We start from the raw sequence: 18,845 nt of genomic DNA, 5'->3' as shown, positions 1-18,845 counted from the left end.
AGGATGTTTCCGTGGCCGCCAACCCCTCCTCCCCATATGTCTTGTGAGGTACATAGGACCAGGGAATTTAGGGAGCAGTTAAGGGAGGTGGGTGGGTAAGGTAGAGCAGGGGTGGTGGGAGCCACCAGCACTGCCTAGGTGGCCCTGAGATCGTGCAAAGAAGGATTTACTAGGTGGCTCAGAGCTGTGGCACCGTATTCGCTCTGCATCTCTCTGCCAGGGCCTGGGGACCTGTGACTTTAACCCCCAAGCTGGAAGTGGAATTTAGGGTTTCCTAAAGGATGTGAGCCTATTCTACGCCCCCTCCCCCACGCCGAATACGGTTGAAAGAGGTTCTGTCACTCAACCTTCGCTGTTGAGCAGGAGATGGGTGTTGTGGATGGCGCTTCCCTCACCGCCCCTTGGGAAGGACCACGCAGGCCCAAGGGGACGGGTGAATAACCGAGAACAAAGTCCTAATAAAATAGTCACTTTTATTTCTTAGCAAAACTATTTCCTCCGTGAGGGGTATTTACAACAGAGTAGGGAAAGAAGGGGTAAATTCACAGCGATCCGGAGAGGGTGGAGAGGCTCTTGGGAGGCCCAAAGGACGGGAGACAGACACTTCTTCACACAGTTAACTGGAAATCCTTTTTCCGGTTTCAGACCGGGACATCCCGAGAGGGACTAGGTGGGGACGGGGCCCCGCGGGGGCAGGGAACTCGCACAAACTACCCGCCCCCCCGTGCTGGCCCCGAGACACCCGTGAGTGAGTTTGGGATTTCGGGCTTCCGACCGACGCACGAAGAGGTCTGACAGGTCCCGGCGTAGCCCGGGGGCGGGGCGGCCCGCGGGCGGAGGGGGGGACGGGGGCGGGGCTGGGCGGCGGCCGAGGGCGGGGCCGGGCGCATGCAAACACTGAGAGAGGAAAGGAGCGACACGGAGGGGGGTGGCGGCGCGCGCGGCGGCGCGCGGGGGCGGGGCCGGGGCCGGTCACGGGCGCCTGAGCAGCACGTGCTCGATGTAATTCTCCAGCTCCTCCTGCTCCTGCAGCCGGCGCTCCTCTGCCTCTGCCTGCTCCTGAGCGCGCCGCGCCTGGGCCTCCCTGTCGGGATAGTGGCTCGAAGGCGGCAGGGCGTGGTGGTAGTGGCGGCGGCGCGAGGCAGCGGGTGGCTGCAGTGTTCGCGGCCGGATGTAGTTGGGAAAAGGGTGGTAGGGCCCCGGGGGAAACACCTCGTCCTCCTCCCGATCCCAGGGCGGGAGCACCTCGTTCCAGTCGGGCAGCTCGTCCCGAGCCGGGGCGGGGGAGAGGGGCTGGGGCTGCGGGGAGCGGGCGTGAGTGGGGACGGGGGCGGCCCGGGGGGGCGGCACAGGCTCGGGAGGGGCGTTCTTCTTCCGCTTCCGCTTCTCTTCCACCTCCTCGATGATGCTGACCACGTCGTCCGCTGGCAGGTGGAGTTTGGTGGACAGCTCAATGAGGCTATCGATTGTCTGCGGGTCCATCTCTTCGTCGTCGTCGTCCTCCTCCCCGCCCTCCTCTGCCCTGTCGGCCTCCTTTCGTCGGTGGCCGGGCGTCTCCTCCTGGGAGCGCTTGTCTTCAGCTCCGGCTTCCCCGTCCTCCTCCTCGGCGAACAGTAGCGCGTTCTGTCGCGCCCTCTCCGCCTCCTCCGCCTCCGCCTCCGCCTCCGCCGCCTCCTCATCCTCTTCCCCCGCCCTCTCCTCCCCGCCGCGTCTCTCCTGCTCCGCCGCCTCCTGCCCCCTCTCGGTCTCTCGCTCCTCCTCCTGCTGCAGCCCCCGACCCCCCAGGCCGCGCTGCCGAGCCCCGCCCTGCAGCAAATACTGGAGCAGCAGGTCGGAGGCGAGGTCGGCCAGCCGCTCTTCCTGGGCCGCGGCCTGCCGTGTGGCCTCCGCCTGCCGCCGCCCGGCTTCCACCTGCGCCAGCCCTTGCTGTAGAAGGCGCTCTCCCGCCTCAGAGCCGCCCAGGAGTGAGGTCTCCGGCCGGCGCGCCTTGGTAAAGGGAGCGCCCAGGCCTTGGTACGCCTTGGACAAGGGTGCCAGTGCCTCACCTAGGTGTGTTTTGGGGGAGGACACTCCTTCCCCGAACTGGTGGGCTTCGGGAAGGGGCCCGCTCTCGGGCATACGCGCCTGGAATTGCGGGGGAGCAGGCGGCGGCAGGGCCGCGCGCTCCGGGACGCGCGCCTGGAACTCTCCCCAGGAAGCCCGCCACACGCGCTCCGGCCCGGGGCTCTCCAGGTTGACTCGGGTCAGCGTGTGCGTGCGGGTTTCCGTCTCTGCTGCCGCCGTCTCTTGCTGGCGCTTGGCACTGCTCGGACTGAAATCTCGCAGTTCCTGAAGCAGGGAAGCTAGCGCCTCGAGCTCCTCGGAGGGGTCGGCCGCCTCGGGACCATTCTCCTGAGTCTGAGGGCGAGGCGGGGCCGCGGGCGCCTGGGTCTCTGGCGCTGGGAGACTGTGGGTCTGGCTGCGCACGGTCTCGGTCAGCAGAGCTTCTGCTGCTTCTTCCTCTGGCCGCTGCTGGGAACCGCCAGGCGCTGGGGGCGAGGCCGGGCGGTCGAGTGTCTGCAGCAGCACCGCGGCCAGCGCCCGGGGATCCACGCCCTGGAAAAGCTCTCCCTCGTCCTGCGGCTCTGAATTCCTAGCGGCTCGGACCTCTGGGGCGCTAACATCCTTCGGCCCGAGCACTGCGTCCCCGGCTACCGGCTCTTTATGCTCAGAGCTGGGGGGAGGTGGCTGAGCCTCAGGGTGCCCCGGGGGCGCTGCTCCCAACCCCTTGGTCAGTAGAAGGAAGCAGAGGAGGACAGGAGCCGGCAACCTGAGCGATTTCATGACCGAAGGGCTGCCGGAGACTGTGAAAAAATAGAAGTGACCAAAGAAAGAGAGGGTTTCTGTAAGAATTTTCCGCTCTCTGATTTTATATTCCCTTCCCCCACCTTTAATCAGGAAAGCCGGGGCTTCCCTTATCCCCCTAACCTTACCCTGAAAAGGGACGTTTAGGAGCAAAGGACGAAGATGTGCCGATCTCTGGAGTCGTGTAAATGGGAAAACGCCTGCAACCCTTGCTCCCCCGGTGCCTCCTCGCCCCCCTTCCCTGAGCCAGCTCACTGGCAGCGCCCACGTACTAAGCAGCAAGGATACGGGGGAAAAAAAAATCTCTGCTCCCTCCCCACAGGACTCCCCGGATGGTGCGTGGGCGACTTCAGCAGCAAGAGAAGAGCGGCGACTCCCCCATTTACCAGGGACCCTTCCCGGGGGCTCCCCGCTGTGTTTTCAACACTCCCAACTGGGGGAGAGAGAACCCTCCCTCACGCCCACGGCTGCTGAGGGTTTGAGGGACGGACAGCAGAGTATTTACCAGCTGGTGCCACGACGCGGGAGGTGGAGAGGAGGGTCGGGGCGGGGTGGGGACAGGGGAAGATCGGGACTCGTCCGCCTCGGCTCCGAGCGGTGGCTAGGATACGAGCGATGGTCGAGGTCTGGCGTCCAGTGGGCTGGGCTCAGCTGGGTCCGCGCGGCTCCGGGAGACTCGCTCGCTCAGGCTTCAGCACGCTGGACAGCGCCCGCGCCGCTACCGCCTTATAAAGAGGAGCGCGCGGGGTCACGTGGGAATCGCCCCGCCCCATTGACGTCAATGTTCATTCATGGGGAAGCGGGCGGGCGCCTAGAGGCGGGAGGCCGCCCAGCGATTGGAGGATGCGTGCCTCTCCCGGCCCGCGCCTGCGCGCTGCAGGCCTCTTTGGAGGGGTGTGCGCTATCCTGGCACCAGGGAAATGAATGAATGAAGGAATGAATGAATGAAATGCTGAGGCGGGCGGGGCAGGGGGGCTATGAATGAATGAAGGAGGGACGAGGAGAAAAGGATGAATGAATGAATGGCAGAATGAATGGAAGGGTGGATTCAGAGACGCTGCAAGGCGGGAGGGTGGGTTACAGAGCAACTTGCAGCGGCGGGAGCCCGACGAGCGGAATAGGGTGGGGGCTCTCCCAGCGTCTGACTGGGCCCCATAGGAGATCCACACTGGGAAGGGGGAAGAGAAGGATTCCAAAACTGAGGAGGGGGCCAGACTCCCCATTCCCCGACTGCACGGTGCGTGGGGAACACGCCCAAGGACGGCGTGAACCTGAGAGAGGAGGGATGGTTCTGCGCGCCTGCGGGCGCTGTCCGCGGATCTGCGGTGCGGGATGCGGGCCCTGGGCCGGGGCACATGGGTGGATCTTGAGGCTTGGGTATGCTGTCGGAAAGGATCCGAGTTGGAAGAGATAGGGAAAAGATTGAGGATGTGTGTGCCTCTGTGTCGTGTCTGTTCATGGTCTGTGCGTGTCTCGAGAAAAAAATGTGTGTCTGTCCTGTCCAGCTGACTCTGTTGGCCCCTTTTCAGACCACCTCTCCCCACCACCCTCCTGCTTCTTCCCCTCTCGCTGCTACCCCCCAAAGGACGTTTGGAGGACGAGAGCAGACCAGGTGGGGAGGGGGGTGCGCAGGTGGGGGGTGACTCAACTCCATCTCTCTCCATTGCTTAAAGGGAAGATTTAAACGCGATGGAGGGGGGCGTGGAGGGTGGGAGTGCAACGTCAGAGATCGCCGCTCTCTGCCACCAGACCCCTCGTCCGCATCTCCTGTCAGAGGGGTTGGGATTGGGGGCTTGGACAGTTAGAGGTTCCGGGGGGATGGGGGGCGATGACGCACAGATTGCGCAAAGAGAATCCATCAGCGAGCCGGGTCCAGTGAAGGGAGACCAGCCGTGGGCGGGGGTGGGGGAGGACGGAAATGAGGAGGGGGGCAGGGGAGAGGGGAGGGAGGCAAGGGGAGCAGCCACTGCAGAAATGAACGGGAGGGAGGGAGGCTGGAGGGGGGCTGCGGTGCAGGGAGAGAGCTGTGCGGGGGCGTGGGCAGGGAAAGGGGGGGGGAGTGGAATGACACATGCCAGACACACAAGGACTGCGGACACGGGTGCCTGTGGGCACACACAGGGCACCCGCGCCCTAAGACTCTGGAAACCGGGATCAGAGCTGTATGTTAGGAGCTCAGAGACTCTTTCAGAGCCAGTCCTCAACCCCTTCCTCATCTCTTCCTAGCACTGACCCTCATCCTCTCCTCTCTCTCTCTCTCTCAAACTCTCTCTCTCTCTCTCTCTCTCACACACACACACACACACAAACACACACACACACACACACACACTCACGTGCTTTCCCTCTATAGCCAGCAGTGGCTTCTCGGTTCCATCAGTGACTCCACTTTCCCAGAAGAAAACCCATCAGCTCTGCGGGGAAAGAGGTGGGGAGAAGTAGAGAGAGAGGAAAGAGAGAAGAGATGGGGGCAGGAGAGGGAGGCAGGCAGGCAGGCATCTGGAACAGGTAAAGCATCAGGCTAAAGAGAAAAAAAATAGGAGAACCAAGGTGACTGTGAAGATGCCAAAGAAGGAGAGGAGGGGGCAACAGACCTGAGACTGTGCCTCATCCCCTCCCCAGGCTATCTAGGACATCCCTCTGCCCCTATGGGTTCCCCTCATTCGTCTTCCTCCTCAACCCACTCCCCTTTATCCTCCCTGCCTGGTTACCGAGAGCAGTGGAGTGGGGGGGGGTCACGTTACCTTCCTGAGGAGGATGAATCAGAGAGAGATGGCTCAGACATCTGTTGGGGGGAGGGGAAGCCATCCAAGAGAGAAGGAAAGAGGGAGGGAGGGAGGCGAGGTGGGAGGGGGGTAGCCTGAGAGGCTGATGGGGCTAAGAGACCAAGTATGAGATGACAGAGATGGGCATCTAGAGAAATTGTTTGTGTTCCTGTGGGCTTGTATATGTGCACATGCATGTACATACGTGTGCATTGCGTTTGTGTGTGTCCCGAGATTAGTGAAACATAGGGGGAAAGAAAAAGAAATGGAAAATGGGGGGACCAATTGTGTATTTAATCAGCTAGAGAGTGGATGGGCATGGTAGTGTTCCAATTTAAATATGTAATTTTCTCTTCCAACCTGCGGAGCTGTGTTTTTGCCTGTTTCCAGGTGTCTCTGTAAGTGTGAGTGTGTGTTGGTCCTGATCCCTCTGAGTGCCTGTATACCTGTGCGGTTGGGAGTTTGAGTGCATCCAGTCTGGGTATCTGCTGGTGTCTGAAAATTGTGCCTGGCTTGGTGTGTCAATAATACGTGTGTCTTTGTGCACTTATCTGGGTCCTTCCATGTCAGTTGATATATGTTACAGGTTATGTGGACTGCTATGTGCTTTTGATCTTTCCTGCCCCTCCCCCACTTACCTTCACCTCTAGATTTCTGTGCAGAAAAGCCTCAGTATCCTAGCCACTCATCCGCAGCCCCCAAGTTCAAGTCTTGCCCCGCGTTTTTTAGAGTGTTCCCTCATTCCTGCATTCTTCCCCAATGCTTTCCTCCTCCACTCCTCCCAGAAGTCCAGGGGAGCTTCTCAGAAATCGACATCCCAAGAGCCTCAGTCATTATGACACGGGGGAGGGGGCAGTGAGATGGAAGCCAGGGCAACAGATTTGGTGATTCCACAATCTGGATTGTGTCTGCATGGACTCTGAATCTCTGGGTCTGTTTCTGCCTCTCTCTATCCCAGTTCCCTGCCTGGGTCAGCTCGTTCACACGCACCCCACCTCTCAAAAATGTGCTATGCCCTTCACACCTGGCTGCCTCTAGGGGCTTCTGGAAAAGAGCTGGACTGGGGACAGGTTCCTGAAGTTTGGGAGAGGAGGGAGATGGCAGGAAAGAAAGAGGAATGAGAGACAGAGCTGGGAAAGGCAAAGCTGAGAAGGGGACCAGGAGGGGATGCCTGGTGTTTGCTCTGAGATGTTTGTGTAAATCCGTCTCTTTATCTTTGTTTCTGAATCTCTCATACTCTCCAGGAGGGTAGTAAGAGAAGATGGGCTCCAACCAAGTAATGATCCAAGCTGAAGATTTGGAAAACCCAGGGAGGGAGTAGAGCACTGGGTCTTTTCCCTGAGAAGGTTTGGGAAAGAAAAAGAGGGCAGGGGCTTGGGGGTCCCCGCAGCTCACCTCCCCTCTCTTCCTCCCTTCCCCGCAACCGGTGACTCACCTCTGCAGCCTTTCAATGCGTCAGCTATGGGGGGGGACAGGCAGGGAGGGGCACTTTATGAGAAAGGCAGGGGTCTCCACCTTGAATTGAAAGAAAGTGCTGAAGAACCCCGTGGAAATGACCCCATTAGAACACATCATTGCCTATCCCCTGCCCACCCCAGTTCAGGAGGGTGGGGAGTCCTGGGAAGGGGACTGGGAGAGGGCTACGGGCCACTGGTGGGTCTGGGAATGATGAGTAATAAAGGGGTGCTCACCCTGATTTTTAGTCCCAGGGTCCCATTCCTTCATACCCCCACCCACTCCTGGGTGGGGGAGGGGAGACCCAGCAAGCTGGGGGAGGGCAAAGCCGCAGAGATGAGTCACCAAGAAAGGAAAAGAGAAAGAGGGAAAGAGACAGAGATGAGGAGAGACACAGAGACAGCCACTGGAAAGACTGAGAAAGGAACACACACACACACACACACACACACACACACACACACACACCTGAAGGTGGTATCCACAAGCTAACAGGAGAAAGGAAATTTTGTACTTCCATAATCCTGAACCAGCCTCCTCCAGCATCCACCTGTCACACAAGCACACACACACACAACAGTATCATTCAGAGTTACACTGATATCCTGAGACACACCCACTTGCACAAACACAATGTCACACCTAGTCCAGCAGAGTCACCTGTCCAGGCACATGCTGAAGATGTGGCCAGTGCAATGGAGGCTCAGGTTGGGAGCCCTCGATTCCTTTTACACAGGATGGTGGGAGGGCATAAAAGCCCTAAAGGAATATAACTTCAAAAATCCAAGACTCACAGGCTATGCCTTGCATACGCGACGATACACACAGTCCCCTGCTTCCCCATCCACACGTACATAGTAACCTATCAAGAGCCTCCTCGTCAAGAAGCCACTTGGAGTACCTGATTTTGGGGTACGCCAGGCCCGTAGCCCCGAATATATCCCACCCAGACACCCCCTGATTCGTACACACATGTACAGAAACACAGACACACAAAGACGCCCATGGACACACTCACACGGACGGAAACCACCTTGCGCTGCCTTGCCCGCGTCCGCACACGTCCTGGCGCCCCCGCGTGGTACTTTTCGGGATCGCAGTCTCCGCCGCTTCGGAGCTCTGCTCCCGCGGGGCGGCGCCCAGGCTCCCTCCACCTCTTCCCACTCCGTGCGGTGCCCACCCAGGAATGGGGAGAAAGCAAGGGCGCTGGCCGCGAGAGAGCCGAGAGCTGGGAGTTAGATGCCTGGATCGTGGGAATGAGGCATGCTGGTTCTGGATGCCAAGGGGAGCTTGCGAGAGAGCAAGAATTTGGGGCAGCAGCAGACTCCCAGGTCCAGGGGAAAGCGAGGCCGGGGGCTAGTCCAAGCGCCGTGCCGCTGCCCGCCTCGGTTCTGAGCAATCAATTCTTTCTGCCGCTTGGCTGGTGTGGGGGGTAGGGGCGCGCAACGGCCAGCAGCCCTCCCCAGCTCCCCTCCAGGAAGTCATTAGCCCCAGTGCCACAGGGCTTAGAGATCCTCTCTGATACAGGCTGCTGGGGAAGGGGGAGAGGACAATGCAGCTCATCCCTCCCCACCGAGAAGAAGTGAAACAGACACAGAAGGTGGGCCAAGGGCCCGTTTTATTGCAATACAGCCATGGTTGAAGTGACAGGGAGGCGGGCAGCTTGGTCAGGTGCAGGAGGCAGCCGAGCAAGGCACAGCAGCACAGCCGGAACGGGGGGAAAGAGGGGAGCAGCGGCTGTCTGCTTTGTCCACCTTCTTCCACCTCCTGGCGCCCTCCTCTGTCCATGTCTTTGATTCCATCCCCAGCGAACCCAGTGCTCACTGTCCATTGTCCAACAAGAAGTTCCAGCTACAGTGAGGTTCTGAGGTATACTCTGGGCTGGGGACACCTGGTTTCTAGTCTCTGCCAGGCTACCAGCTATTGTGAGCCACTTGGAAGGCACTTGAGTCTGAGCCTCTCTCTCCTCCCTCTGCGGGAGATGTGAGGATCCCGTGTAGGAGACATCGCTGTGCAAATGCAGCTGTTACTACTTGCATTTAAATAGAAGACTGTCAAAGTCCCCAAAAAGCATAAAGGAACAAGAGGATGGGAGGGGTGTCCAGAAATATCTGGAGGAGGGGGTTCCAGTCACGCTAGGAGGCAGCCCGGGTAGAAGCAGGAGACAGACTCGCACCAGGCTGAGCGACCTGCCCTCCACTACACCAGGCTCTCCACCCAGAACCCTCTGGTTCACGGGCCTGCTTCGGGCCCCTGGTTGGGGGCATAGGGAAGGGAGTCTGCAAAATAGCACCATTGTGCAAAGTTGGAGGAAACCCCAGTCAGAGGAGGCAGCCTCAGAAAAGTGCATCACCAGAGCGTAAGCAGGGGCCAAATGGGGGTGGGGCATTATAAATCTATTTCCTTTACAGGTCCTTCTCCATATTACACACAGGGCGGGCGATGAAGAGACCATGGAGAAGGGGAATGGAGGGGCAGACAAATGGACAGCGGAGAACTAAGAGAGGTCCAGGCACGGGAGACTGAGAGGACGGTGAAGAGAGGAGCAGAGGGCAAGCTCTGGGGGCCTGAGAAAGATCGGGAGCAAGAAAAGTAATACGTATTGGGCAACTGTGCTCCTGGCCGGGTACTGGGCATTGCACACACTCTGCCAGCTTCCATCCACGACGGGGCAGGAGGGAGAAGCCACAAAGGGCAGAGTACTCTCCCAGGCTGGGGCACGGACAGGGAAAGGCTCTGAAGCTGTGAAGGAACCCATTCTTTGGCAGGGAAAGAGGGAATGGGTGGACAACAGAAGCGCGAGTGGCTTCCCCAAACCCGGCGGTTCAGATCAGGGTGTGGGCAACTGCGTTTGGGGGCGCTAGAGTCAAGATGGCAGACAGAGGTGTAAGGGGAAAAGGGAAGGGAAGGATGGACTGCGGGTAAGTGTAGGCGGCAGAGCCGATGACAGAGGGCAGGGGGAGGGGGCGGAGCTTGAAAAGAGCAGGGGCGGGGCTTTCGGGGGATACGAGGAAGGAGGTGGGTCTAAAGTGCATCTTCTCTCCCCTCCGACTGGAGAGGCCTTAGATGTCGGCCTCCAGCAGGTATTGTTCGGTATAACCCTTGACCAGCTCGAGCCCCAAGCCAGCCTGGCAGAAATCAGCCAGCTGTAAGCACAGCTGGGGCGCCAGGAAGAGCTGGCACATGACGTTGAGGTGGACGAGACGCGGGGCCTGGCGCTGCAGATGCCACAGAAGCTGGCTCTGAACCTGCGCGCCTTCGCTGACGAAGGTGTAGATGTTGACGTAGCGCCACGTGCCGTTGCCGCCAGGTGGGATGGGGAAGGGGCGCGTGCACAGCGTGAGCACGCGCGGGCGCGCGCGGTTGTTCACGCGCCACTCCAGGCCCTTGGCCGCCAGCAGGCTCAAGTTACTCTCGCTCGGCCGGTAGGGCTGCCAGTCCTGGATGATGGTCCCGCCCGGAAGCACGTCGCGCTGCACAGAGGGCGACAGCAGGGGAGGCGTGCCACGACGCCGCCAGCCTCCGACACGGCCTCCGTGGGCAGCGGCGAGAAGGTACCGGAGGCCCGCAGAGCCGCCAGCCGCGCGCCCAGCCCCTCCAGCAGGGCCGACACGTTGAGCTGGACCAAAAGGATGTCCTGGGGGGGGGGTGGCACGAGTGATCGCGGGGCGGGCGGCGGGAGGGCTGCGAGCCCGGCTCCTCTTGGCACCGTCACTCCCACATTCACACCCACGGGCTCCCACCTGGGCCCCTCGAGGGCCGACCGTGCGGGGCCGGGTGGAGTGGGGTATGCGAGAGCATGCAGGAACCAGGGGCAAGGCCTCCGGAAACCTGGATCCCCAATGAGAGTGGAGATCAATGTGGAGTAGTCAGGGTCGTGGGGATGTGGACCCCAAGAGTGGAAGTGAGGGAAGCTGATCAGTCAGTAGGATGCGGGAGACGGAGGGGAAGGACAAAGGCTCAGATTAGGATGTTTGGGTCCCTGAAGAGAGGCGGGACACCAAGTCGGGACGCCTGGGCTCCAGCCTCCTGGAGTAAGGATGGAGGATTTAAAGACGGGAAGTCGGGAGCTGTTTGACTTTCCCTGGGCAAAAGGGCCTGGGTAAGGACTGGGAGTCCCAGGGCAGGGCTCATGGGCGCCCCCACTCGGCAGAGCCGGGAGCGAAGGAAAGCCGGCAACTGGCTGCATATAGGGTGATAAAGCCCGGAGGCTTCGGGGACAGGCCCGCCCATCCGAGCTCCTTTGTCCTTCTCACCTGCTTGGCGATTAGGTGGTATTGCTTCAGCTCCTGGGACCCCATCTGGTCGTCCCGGGTGAGTCGTGCCACTTTGATCCCCGGGTGCCTTCGCTTGACCAGTTGCGAGCAGAAGCGCTGCAGCATCCCAGCCACACCCTTGCCGCACTCCCAGGGCGCCGCGCGCAGCCACTCCACCAGAGCCGTCTCCCCAGCGTCGATCACGTGCACCGACCCCAGGGCGATCTGCGGGCCAAGGCCATTAGGGGGCCCCCACCCCGCCTTCTCCCCTGCCAGGGCTCTCCGTTCAAAGGGCTCGCCTCTTCCCACACGCTGAGCACTCCGTCGTCACCACCCCGGGCGCTGGGCCAGACCCGGGGCCTGCCCAGGGAGCTCTCCTCAGCACTTGGGTCTTGGATTCAAGAGCCCGCGGAAAGATCATTCGCGGGCGTCTCTTCCACCTCTTGAGATGCTCCATACCCCTGAGCATCAGGTCCTTGCCCACTCGCCACGCCCCCTTTCTTTGGCTCCACTCCCAGGAGCCTGCTACTCCCAGCTTCCTGTTAGCTCCGCCCCGGAGCCCATCTCTTAGCTGCTCCTGCATTCAGGCCATCTTGTGCGAGAGTTCAGTCTACTCAGGGGTCCAGACCCCATTCTAGCTGCTCCCAACCCCAGACTACCCCCTCTTCTCTGCTCCCCTCTTTCTGTGCTCGGAATTCTAAATTACAGAGGCTGTCAGGTTCCTCCGCTATTCCGAGTTCTACACATCTGCCACGCACCCTCACTGGCTGGGCCCCTGGATCCACACGCCCTTCTCTCTCTCTTCTTTTCTTCTTTTTGGGAAATTTCTTCCTGTAATCCTTGCTTCATCTCCCACTCAGGCTACCCCTGCTCTTCCCATTCCTCAGAGTTTCCTTTTTGGGTCAATGGCCTGTGGATCTGGTACCCCCTTGGCATCCAGCTCTTCTTTTTCCCCTGCCCAGAGACAGGACGAAAGAGAAAGGCCCATCCCCAAGTCCGGATGACTCCTCATTTCCAGATCTCTCTCCTCCAGACCAACCAAATCAACCAATCAAATCCCCTCTTCTCTCTTTCAGCCAATTAGAATTGTCCACTCACATAACCTACATAAGCCTCAGTAACCAACATCCCAGGGGACACACATACCAGCTACTTTGAGGAGGGTGATTTGGGGATGATTAGACTTTTTTTTTTTTACAAGAACATGACCTAGGTTTAGGAGATGGGACCAGCAGGGGCACCAAGGGGTGGGTTAGGGATAATTTTAGCTTCCATATCACAAACATGGCTTATGTAAGCACAGTGTGGTTCCAATACAAACAAGCTTCAAAACCAGGGCTCCATCTCCCGCTTTCTTTTCAGTCTAATTCTTAGGCTTAAGGCTCTCCCAGGTAAGCTGGGGTGAGGTAAGACAGCTCAGGCCAGTATCATCAGAGGGCAGGGAGAAGCACAGGCTCAGAGGATCTTAGAGCCCCTGCTTTGGCCACTAGGGACCGTCAGGTTCAACCCATTCCTTTCACAGAGAGGAAATCAATCAAGGCCCAAGATGGTTAAGATCTTGCCTAAGGTGAGTCAGCTTGGACAAAGCTGGGCTAAAAGTTAAATTTTCCTGGATCTCAGGCCAGTGGGGAGATCTCCGACCCCAGCCTGAAGAGCAAGGATAGGCATGACTGGGTCCTTGGCAGGAGTCAAAGTTTCCAAGTGCTAAGGGTTAAGCTGACTCAGAAGCAGAGATGAGATTGCGGGAGGAACACACACTGCCCTCTCCCCACGGTCAATAATTTCTATGCCAAAAATGAGCTCAGTCAGATTACTTGCGCCAGGTTCTGGGGATGATGAGTCCCAGAGAGGAGCAGGTTAGCTTGTGGATCCCATCTGGATCTCCAGACAATCTCATCAGCTGTTCATGGGTCCCTGGAACATACAGGCTGGTACTTCAGGGATATTCCTGCAATTCCCCACTGCCCCCGTAAGGGGGCAGAATGTGAGCAACTTGTAGACCGGAACACATCCTACTAGGTGCAAACATTAGGCTCCATTTTCCCTCTTACTTTCAAGATGGGGAGACTATTGCCAAAGAGTGTCTGCATCTCAGATAAAGATGTGTGTAAGGGGAGGGGATTCCCAGGGTCACAGGAAAGAACGGGGAACTTGCTAATTCACCCTGCATCTTTTCTTCCCCGGCACTCTACTCCTATTCCCTTTGTGGGAGATGCAAAAGTTCTAAGGTCCTTCAACCCTGGAGGAGGTGGGAGCTGGGAACAAAGCAGGTCAGGGGTAACAGGCCAAGTGAAAGCAGCCAGCTGGCCCCACAGCCCTTGCTCCACACTCTGATCCCTTCCCACCCTCCAATGTGGCTCCTTGAATTCTAACTCCCATTAGGTGTCTAGGCAGAGACAGAGGCAGCCCTGTGCCCCTGGGCACTATGGGAAATGTAGTCCAAGCACCCCCTGGACCAAGCTCCAGGAAAGGGGGCAGCATTTCCTTATCATCCTTGTATCCTTTCTCTCAATCTCATAAATATGAATGATCCACTCTGGCGAGAGGATGATTGGAGTCGTCGCTGGGCATGCCGGGAGCCCATCCCCCACCCCATCTCTCTCCCACCAAACACACCTGAAATATTGATGGTCCTGAGGTCGCAGCTTCTCTGAGCTGGAACACGGAGCAGAGGAAGCAGAGAGAGGAGAGGCGGAGTCAAAGAGACCGCAGCTACACAAAGCGCCCAAAGAAGAGAGCGAAAAGGACTGGAGCCGAGGCAGAAAGGAGACCAAGGCAACCTGGAGACGATGGGGGGTGGGGGAGAGGCACGGATACCAAGTCACAGACATGACACCTCGTGACACAGGGCACAGCAGACGCCAAACAAGTCCTAGCACGCGCCCCCTCCCCAAGGAGACCAGAAATAGAAAGCAGCTTGACACACCCCTTTCTCCCCGTGGTGTGTGGTGGGGAAAGGGGTCACGGGGAGGAGAAAATCAGCAGAGGCTGGAAGAGAACAGAGACTTGAGAGCAGAGGCAGGGGAGACAAGATGAAGTGAGGCAGGGGCAGGGGATGAGGAAGATGGACCAACGAACTGGGGAGAGGGGGTGCCTCAGAGGGCCACGATCATGGAGAAGGGGAGGCTGTATTGGAGGGTGGTCCCCGGTCTTTTGGGGAAGCAGGCGGGAGGGAGATCCCGAAGGAAGCTGTCTTCTAGGCAGGGGTCCCCCTGGGCGCCAGTCCCACCAGACTGGGACAGGTGGGAGCCAAATGATGATGGGAGGCGGAGGGAAAGCGCCTCTGGACACCTGGGCGAAGTCGGGTCTCAAGTTATCTGGGACGCGGGGCTGGGATGGTTTGGGCGGTAGGGGGCGCAGAGGCTCTCTTCCCCTGAGGGGCGTGGCTTTCTGCTGCCCCCATTCCGCGGGGGAGGAGCATGCCAGCCCCCCGCCCCCAGGCCTGGCTGCCCCCCTACCTCTCTCAAGCCAGGGCCAGGGACTGGCTGCTGAGAAGCCGATCGGGGCCGGCCGCGCAGACAGCGAACGGTACCTAGAGCGGGGTCACCTCGGAGCTCCGAGGGTCAAATTCCGATGACGCGCGGGGACCCGGCCGCCGCCGTCCGGTCCCGACTCGGAGTTCCGATGCGAAGGCCGAGTCTGCTCAGTCCTGCACGCGGGGTCGGGCGCCCAGAGCTTCGGGATTCGGGCGGTACGCGCGGTCGCTGCTCTGCTCGGTCTCGGCCGAGGGGAGGAAACCCCAGTGATGCAGAGGAAACGTGGCGCGGATCTGGAGCGGACTAGGTTGCCACCGGGGGCTGGCGGGCGCTGGGGGCAGGCGGTGGGGTGGCGGGGCGCCTGGGAAAGCGGAGTGGCCCCTGGGCGGCGAGGTGGGCGCTGCTGGGTGGCCTCTAGCCTTGCAGACGAGAATCCGCCCCTTGTCCCGGTGGGGGGCGGGACTGAGGGTGGGGAGGCATCTTGAGCGTCGGTGGAGGGGCCTGACTGCTGTCTTAGTTATGGCCCCATGCCCGCAGCATCTCTATGTTGAGTCCGGGAATACCCCCCACGCCCAGTCCCCCTTCTCCGGGAGCCACGCCCCTACCTCCCGCAACGTCAGCCCCATTCTCTGACCTCCGGCTGCTAGACAAGTAACAGCGGCTGGAAAGGGGACGCGGACCCCAACACCCTGGGGACCTGGTCGGAGAAACTGATAGAGGAAATTGGAAACCCATGAAGATCAGGAAGGGTAGAGACACCAAGTGGCAGAAGCCAAGAGCTGAAAGGGGCAGAGCAAGGCCAAGACGGGTCAGCCGGGCCACCACTGCCCGGGGGTCGCCGAGCAGCCTCACGCCCCCCTCCCAGGCCTCCGCACTGGCAGGCTCAGCTCCACTCAGCCGCGGACATCTCAGCCGCGGGCATCTCACCTGCCATCAGGCAGCAAGGCCCCCGCGGGGCAGCACGCAGAGAGAAAGACTTCAATGTACAGCTGGGGACACCCGAGTACAAGAACACAGACCTCTGTGCACACGGCTGGGCACACGTGCTAACCCGGTGGGTGGACGAAGGGTGGGAGGGAGAGCGCAGTGCAGACCCGGAACCGGAGTGGCTGCAGCTCTGCTGTTGACTCTGGACAAGCTGGTGACCCAGGCTCTTAACTCCTGGGGGCTCCCCACCCCGTAAAGTGAGACAAAAACACCTGCAGTTCTACCTGCAAGGAACCAGGAAAGGGATGGATGCGAACGTCCTTTAAAACCTGTAAAGTGCTGCGGAGGATGGGACGCCACCCCCTTGTCTCCACTTTCGTTCCTGCCCAGCTCCCATACCCCCCGCTTCCCACAGAAGTTGACCTCTCACCTACCTCATCCCAGTTTTATACTTCCCAAGGTAATCACTCCATAACCTGGTAATCCCACTGGCTGTGCTAATGTGAAAAGATGGAGGATCGTGTTCCTGGACTTGAACACACAAAGCCACCCCAAGAGTTAAAGGGATCAGAGTCATCTCTTGACTTCAAGGCCAATAGGCCAATAAATAAGTCACTCAACCTTTTCTTAAAAATAAGACTTCCCCCCATTTCTGATTTTTTGAAACTGCTAACACACTGTGCATCTCACAAAGCTGCAGTCAAGGTGGAATACATTCCAGTGTGGGAAAGGACCTCCAAAAGTTAAAGGTGTTGGAGGAAAAAGTCACTAGTGGCCGAAAGGAGATGCGATCACACCCTAATTCCTTCTCTTTCACCAGAAGACTCCCCTCTGCCACCAGAAACGCTTGGATTGGTCCAACATTCACCCACCTCTAGTTTCCTCAACCAATCAGAATTGAAAGTTTCCCAAAGTTCCAGTTTTTTCATGTCCAAGCTATAGGTGGTGTTGCATTCCTCCCTCAAAGGCTCAAATATGGTTGTCTTACTGAAATTTTATCGAATATTGATGTTTGACCTAAATCCAATCATTTATTAGGGGTTATAATATGGCGATATTCTTAATCTGTCATTCTGGGGTTCCACCCCCCCAGCTGGAATATGCCTATAAAAGGAAACTTGTTCTCTTCTACTATGATTACCCTTAGAGATAGTTTGTTGAAGGAAAGACCGGATAAATGCTTACATTTTTCCCTTTATTTGTTAACTGTTCAAATAATGTGGTGGTTCCTCAGCATCCTTCAGTGGTGATCAATTATTACTTTCAGACCGTTATGAACACACTGATTTTAAACAGGCTTAATGTGGTGCAATCCAATGCTGTTATTGCCCTTATTAATGTTGAAGCTAGCCAACCTTTTTGATAAATTGATGTTTTAAAGCCTGACACGTTGGCTGGTCAAGGGAAGTGCGTCTTAGACATTCCCCTCTGGGGACTTTCCTGGCGGTCCAGTGGTTAAAACTCCGCGTTTCCAATGCCGGGACCGGGGAGCTGCTTCGATCCCTGGTCTGGGAATTAAGATCCCACATGCCACGGGGTGAGGCAAGAAAAAAAAAATCCCCTCCGGATGACAAAGAAGGGCAGGGTCCCTCCTGCGCAAGGGGAAGCCTGAGCAAAGTCCAAAGCTGAGAAACAGCCAGCTTTGCAAGAACAAGCAATTCTGGGTTGCACCCATCCTGTAGGTAGGGGCTGGCCAGCCAGGGGAGGGCTTTAAACAGGAGAGTGACAGATTGGCCTTGTGAGTAGAGGTTGCCCTCTGGTGGCCACATGGACAACGGCAGGGAAGGAAGAAGGCCTGCCAGGAGGCAATGAGCTATGCTCCTAAGGCATATATTCATATATTTGTAAGTTAGATTCTTCCAGGTAGGAGGAGAAACCACACAGTGTTGGGGGTTATTATCCAGATACACGGCAGGAGAAATGGGACAGGTAACCTTGACGGCTCTGTACTGTGGAGTCCAGAGCTCTTGAAACTACAATAGATGCTTTAGGCAGTTTAGTGATCCATCTTTTCTCTGTGCACGTGGCACCGGCACTTCCCCAAAGAGAAGATCCCATAGCAAATGTCTGTCACCGCCCAACCTGGAACATTCTTTGTCTAATTTGCACAAAGTCCACGTCTCGGTGGATGCAGCCCCCAGGCAAAAGCAGACAGCACTTTTGTGTGTCTGGCGCCCTGTGTGTCTGCAGGGTGGGGCTCTGTGTGTGGGGTGCCTCAAATGCTGTGCTGAGTTGTTCACGCCTTCTGACAATGAGGACCCGGTCCCAGTGAACAGGACGAAGGACATCATGAAAACAGTGCTTTAGGGAGAGCATCTTGCCAGCGTGAGAAGGTGTTAGATGGGAGATGAGAGGCAAGACCCCTCCTCTCTGAGGAGTGGTCCCAGAGGAAGTCCACGGGAGGGATGGGGGCCTGGAGTAAGAGAAGCAGCTAAGAAGCACTTAGAAGAAGACAGGAGGCCAGGAAGTGTGACTGGGGTTCTGGAAGGTGGGGAGAGAGGAAGGCGGTGAGGGTGATTATGGCATCCCTAGCATGTTACCGGGGAATGATAACGTCTGGTGGCAGTGGGCAGTGCAGGATATTAAGCTCCTCGGATACGCAGATGCTATGTTTTGTCTACAGATGGGTTGGCTTTTCAGGGCTGCAAGGACTAGCAGTAGGGGAGGACCCACTGGGGCTGGAGCTCTGGAAGAATGACCAGAAATAGGTCTGTAGAAGAGCCCACATTAGGGTCTGCATGGGTGGCAGGTGAGTGGGGATAGCCCCGGGCGCAGGGCTGAAGTCTGACCCAGTGGAATTCTCGCTGTCTGGGGCTGGAGCTTCCGAAACAGCTGTAATGATGCTCTAATGGACCCTAACCTCCTCCAGCCTGCTGGGTCGACTCCTTTACCCATTCAAAAGGCTCGTCCCCAGCCCAGCCCATCCAAGTGCTGACCGCTCTCTTCTTTCTCTGAAAAGCCTTCCAGATGTTTCCTCCTGGCTCCATCCTGGGTGAGTGGGCACCCGCCCAGCAGAGAAATCCAAGGGTAGAGATGGGCGGGAGGACGATGGCTGACAGTTCTCCTCAATCCATACACAAGGACGCCAGTGCAGCCGTCCCATGAGCCTGAGTACATCTCAT

General features: G+C 58.3%; 2 protein-coding genes across 2 annotated transcripts; both read right to left on the bottom strand.

Annotated features, from left to right (window-relative positions):
- Positions 1–972: 972 nt before the first annotated feature.
- Positions 973–3,359, bottom strand: VGF (VGF nerve growth factor inducible). The gene is made up of 2 exons (XM_029219482.1): positions 3,350–3,359; positions 973–2,843 (listed from the first exon to the last, which is right to left on the bottom strand). Exon 2 carries the CDS (start codon positions 2,821–2,823, stop codon positions 973–975), a length of 1,851 nt encoding a protein of 616 aa, XP_029075315.1. The 5' UTR covers positions 2,824–2,843; positions 3,350–3,359.
- A 5,326-nt stretch (positions 3,360–8,685) lies between these two features.
- Positions 8,686–16,162, bottom strand: NAT16 (N-acetyltransferase 16 (putative)). Its single transcript, XM_029220865.1, is given in 5 exon segments — positions 8,686–10,558; positions 10,561–10,701; positions 11,321–11,545; positions 14,976–15,258; positions 16,158–16,162. Coding segments are annotated over 5 exon segments (1,086 nt in total). The 3' UTR covers positions 8,686–10,126.
- Between the last annotated feature and the right edge of the window lie 2,683 nt (positions 16,163–18,845).

This window comes from Monodon monoceros, unplaced genomic scaffold (genome assembly GCF_005190385.1).
Source record: "Monodon monoceros isolate NGI ecotype Baffin Bay Population unplaced genomic scaffold, NGI_Narwhal_1 Super_Scaffold_13, whole genome shotgun sequence".
Taxonomy (NCBI): domain Eukaryota; kingdom Metazoa; phylum Chordata; class Mammalia; order Artiodactyla; family Monodontidae; genus Monodon; species Monodon monoceros.
Note: the sequence above shows the minus strand (reverse complement) of the source record. Positions and strands in the feature narration are given on the sequence as shown.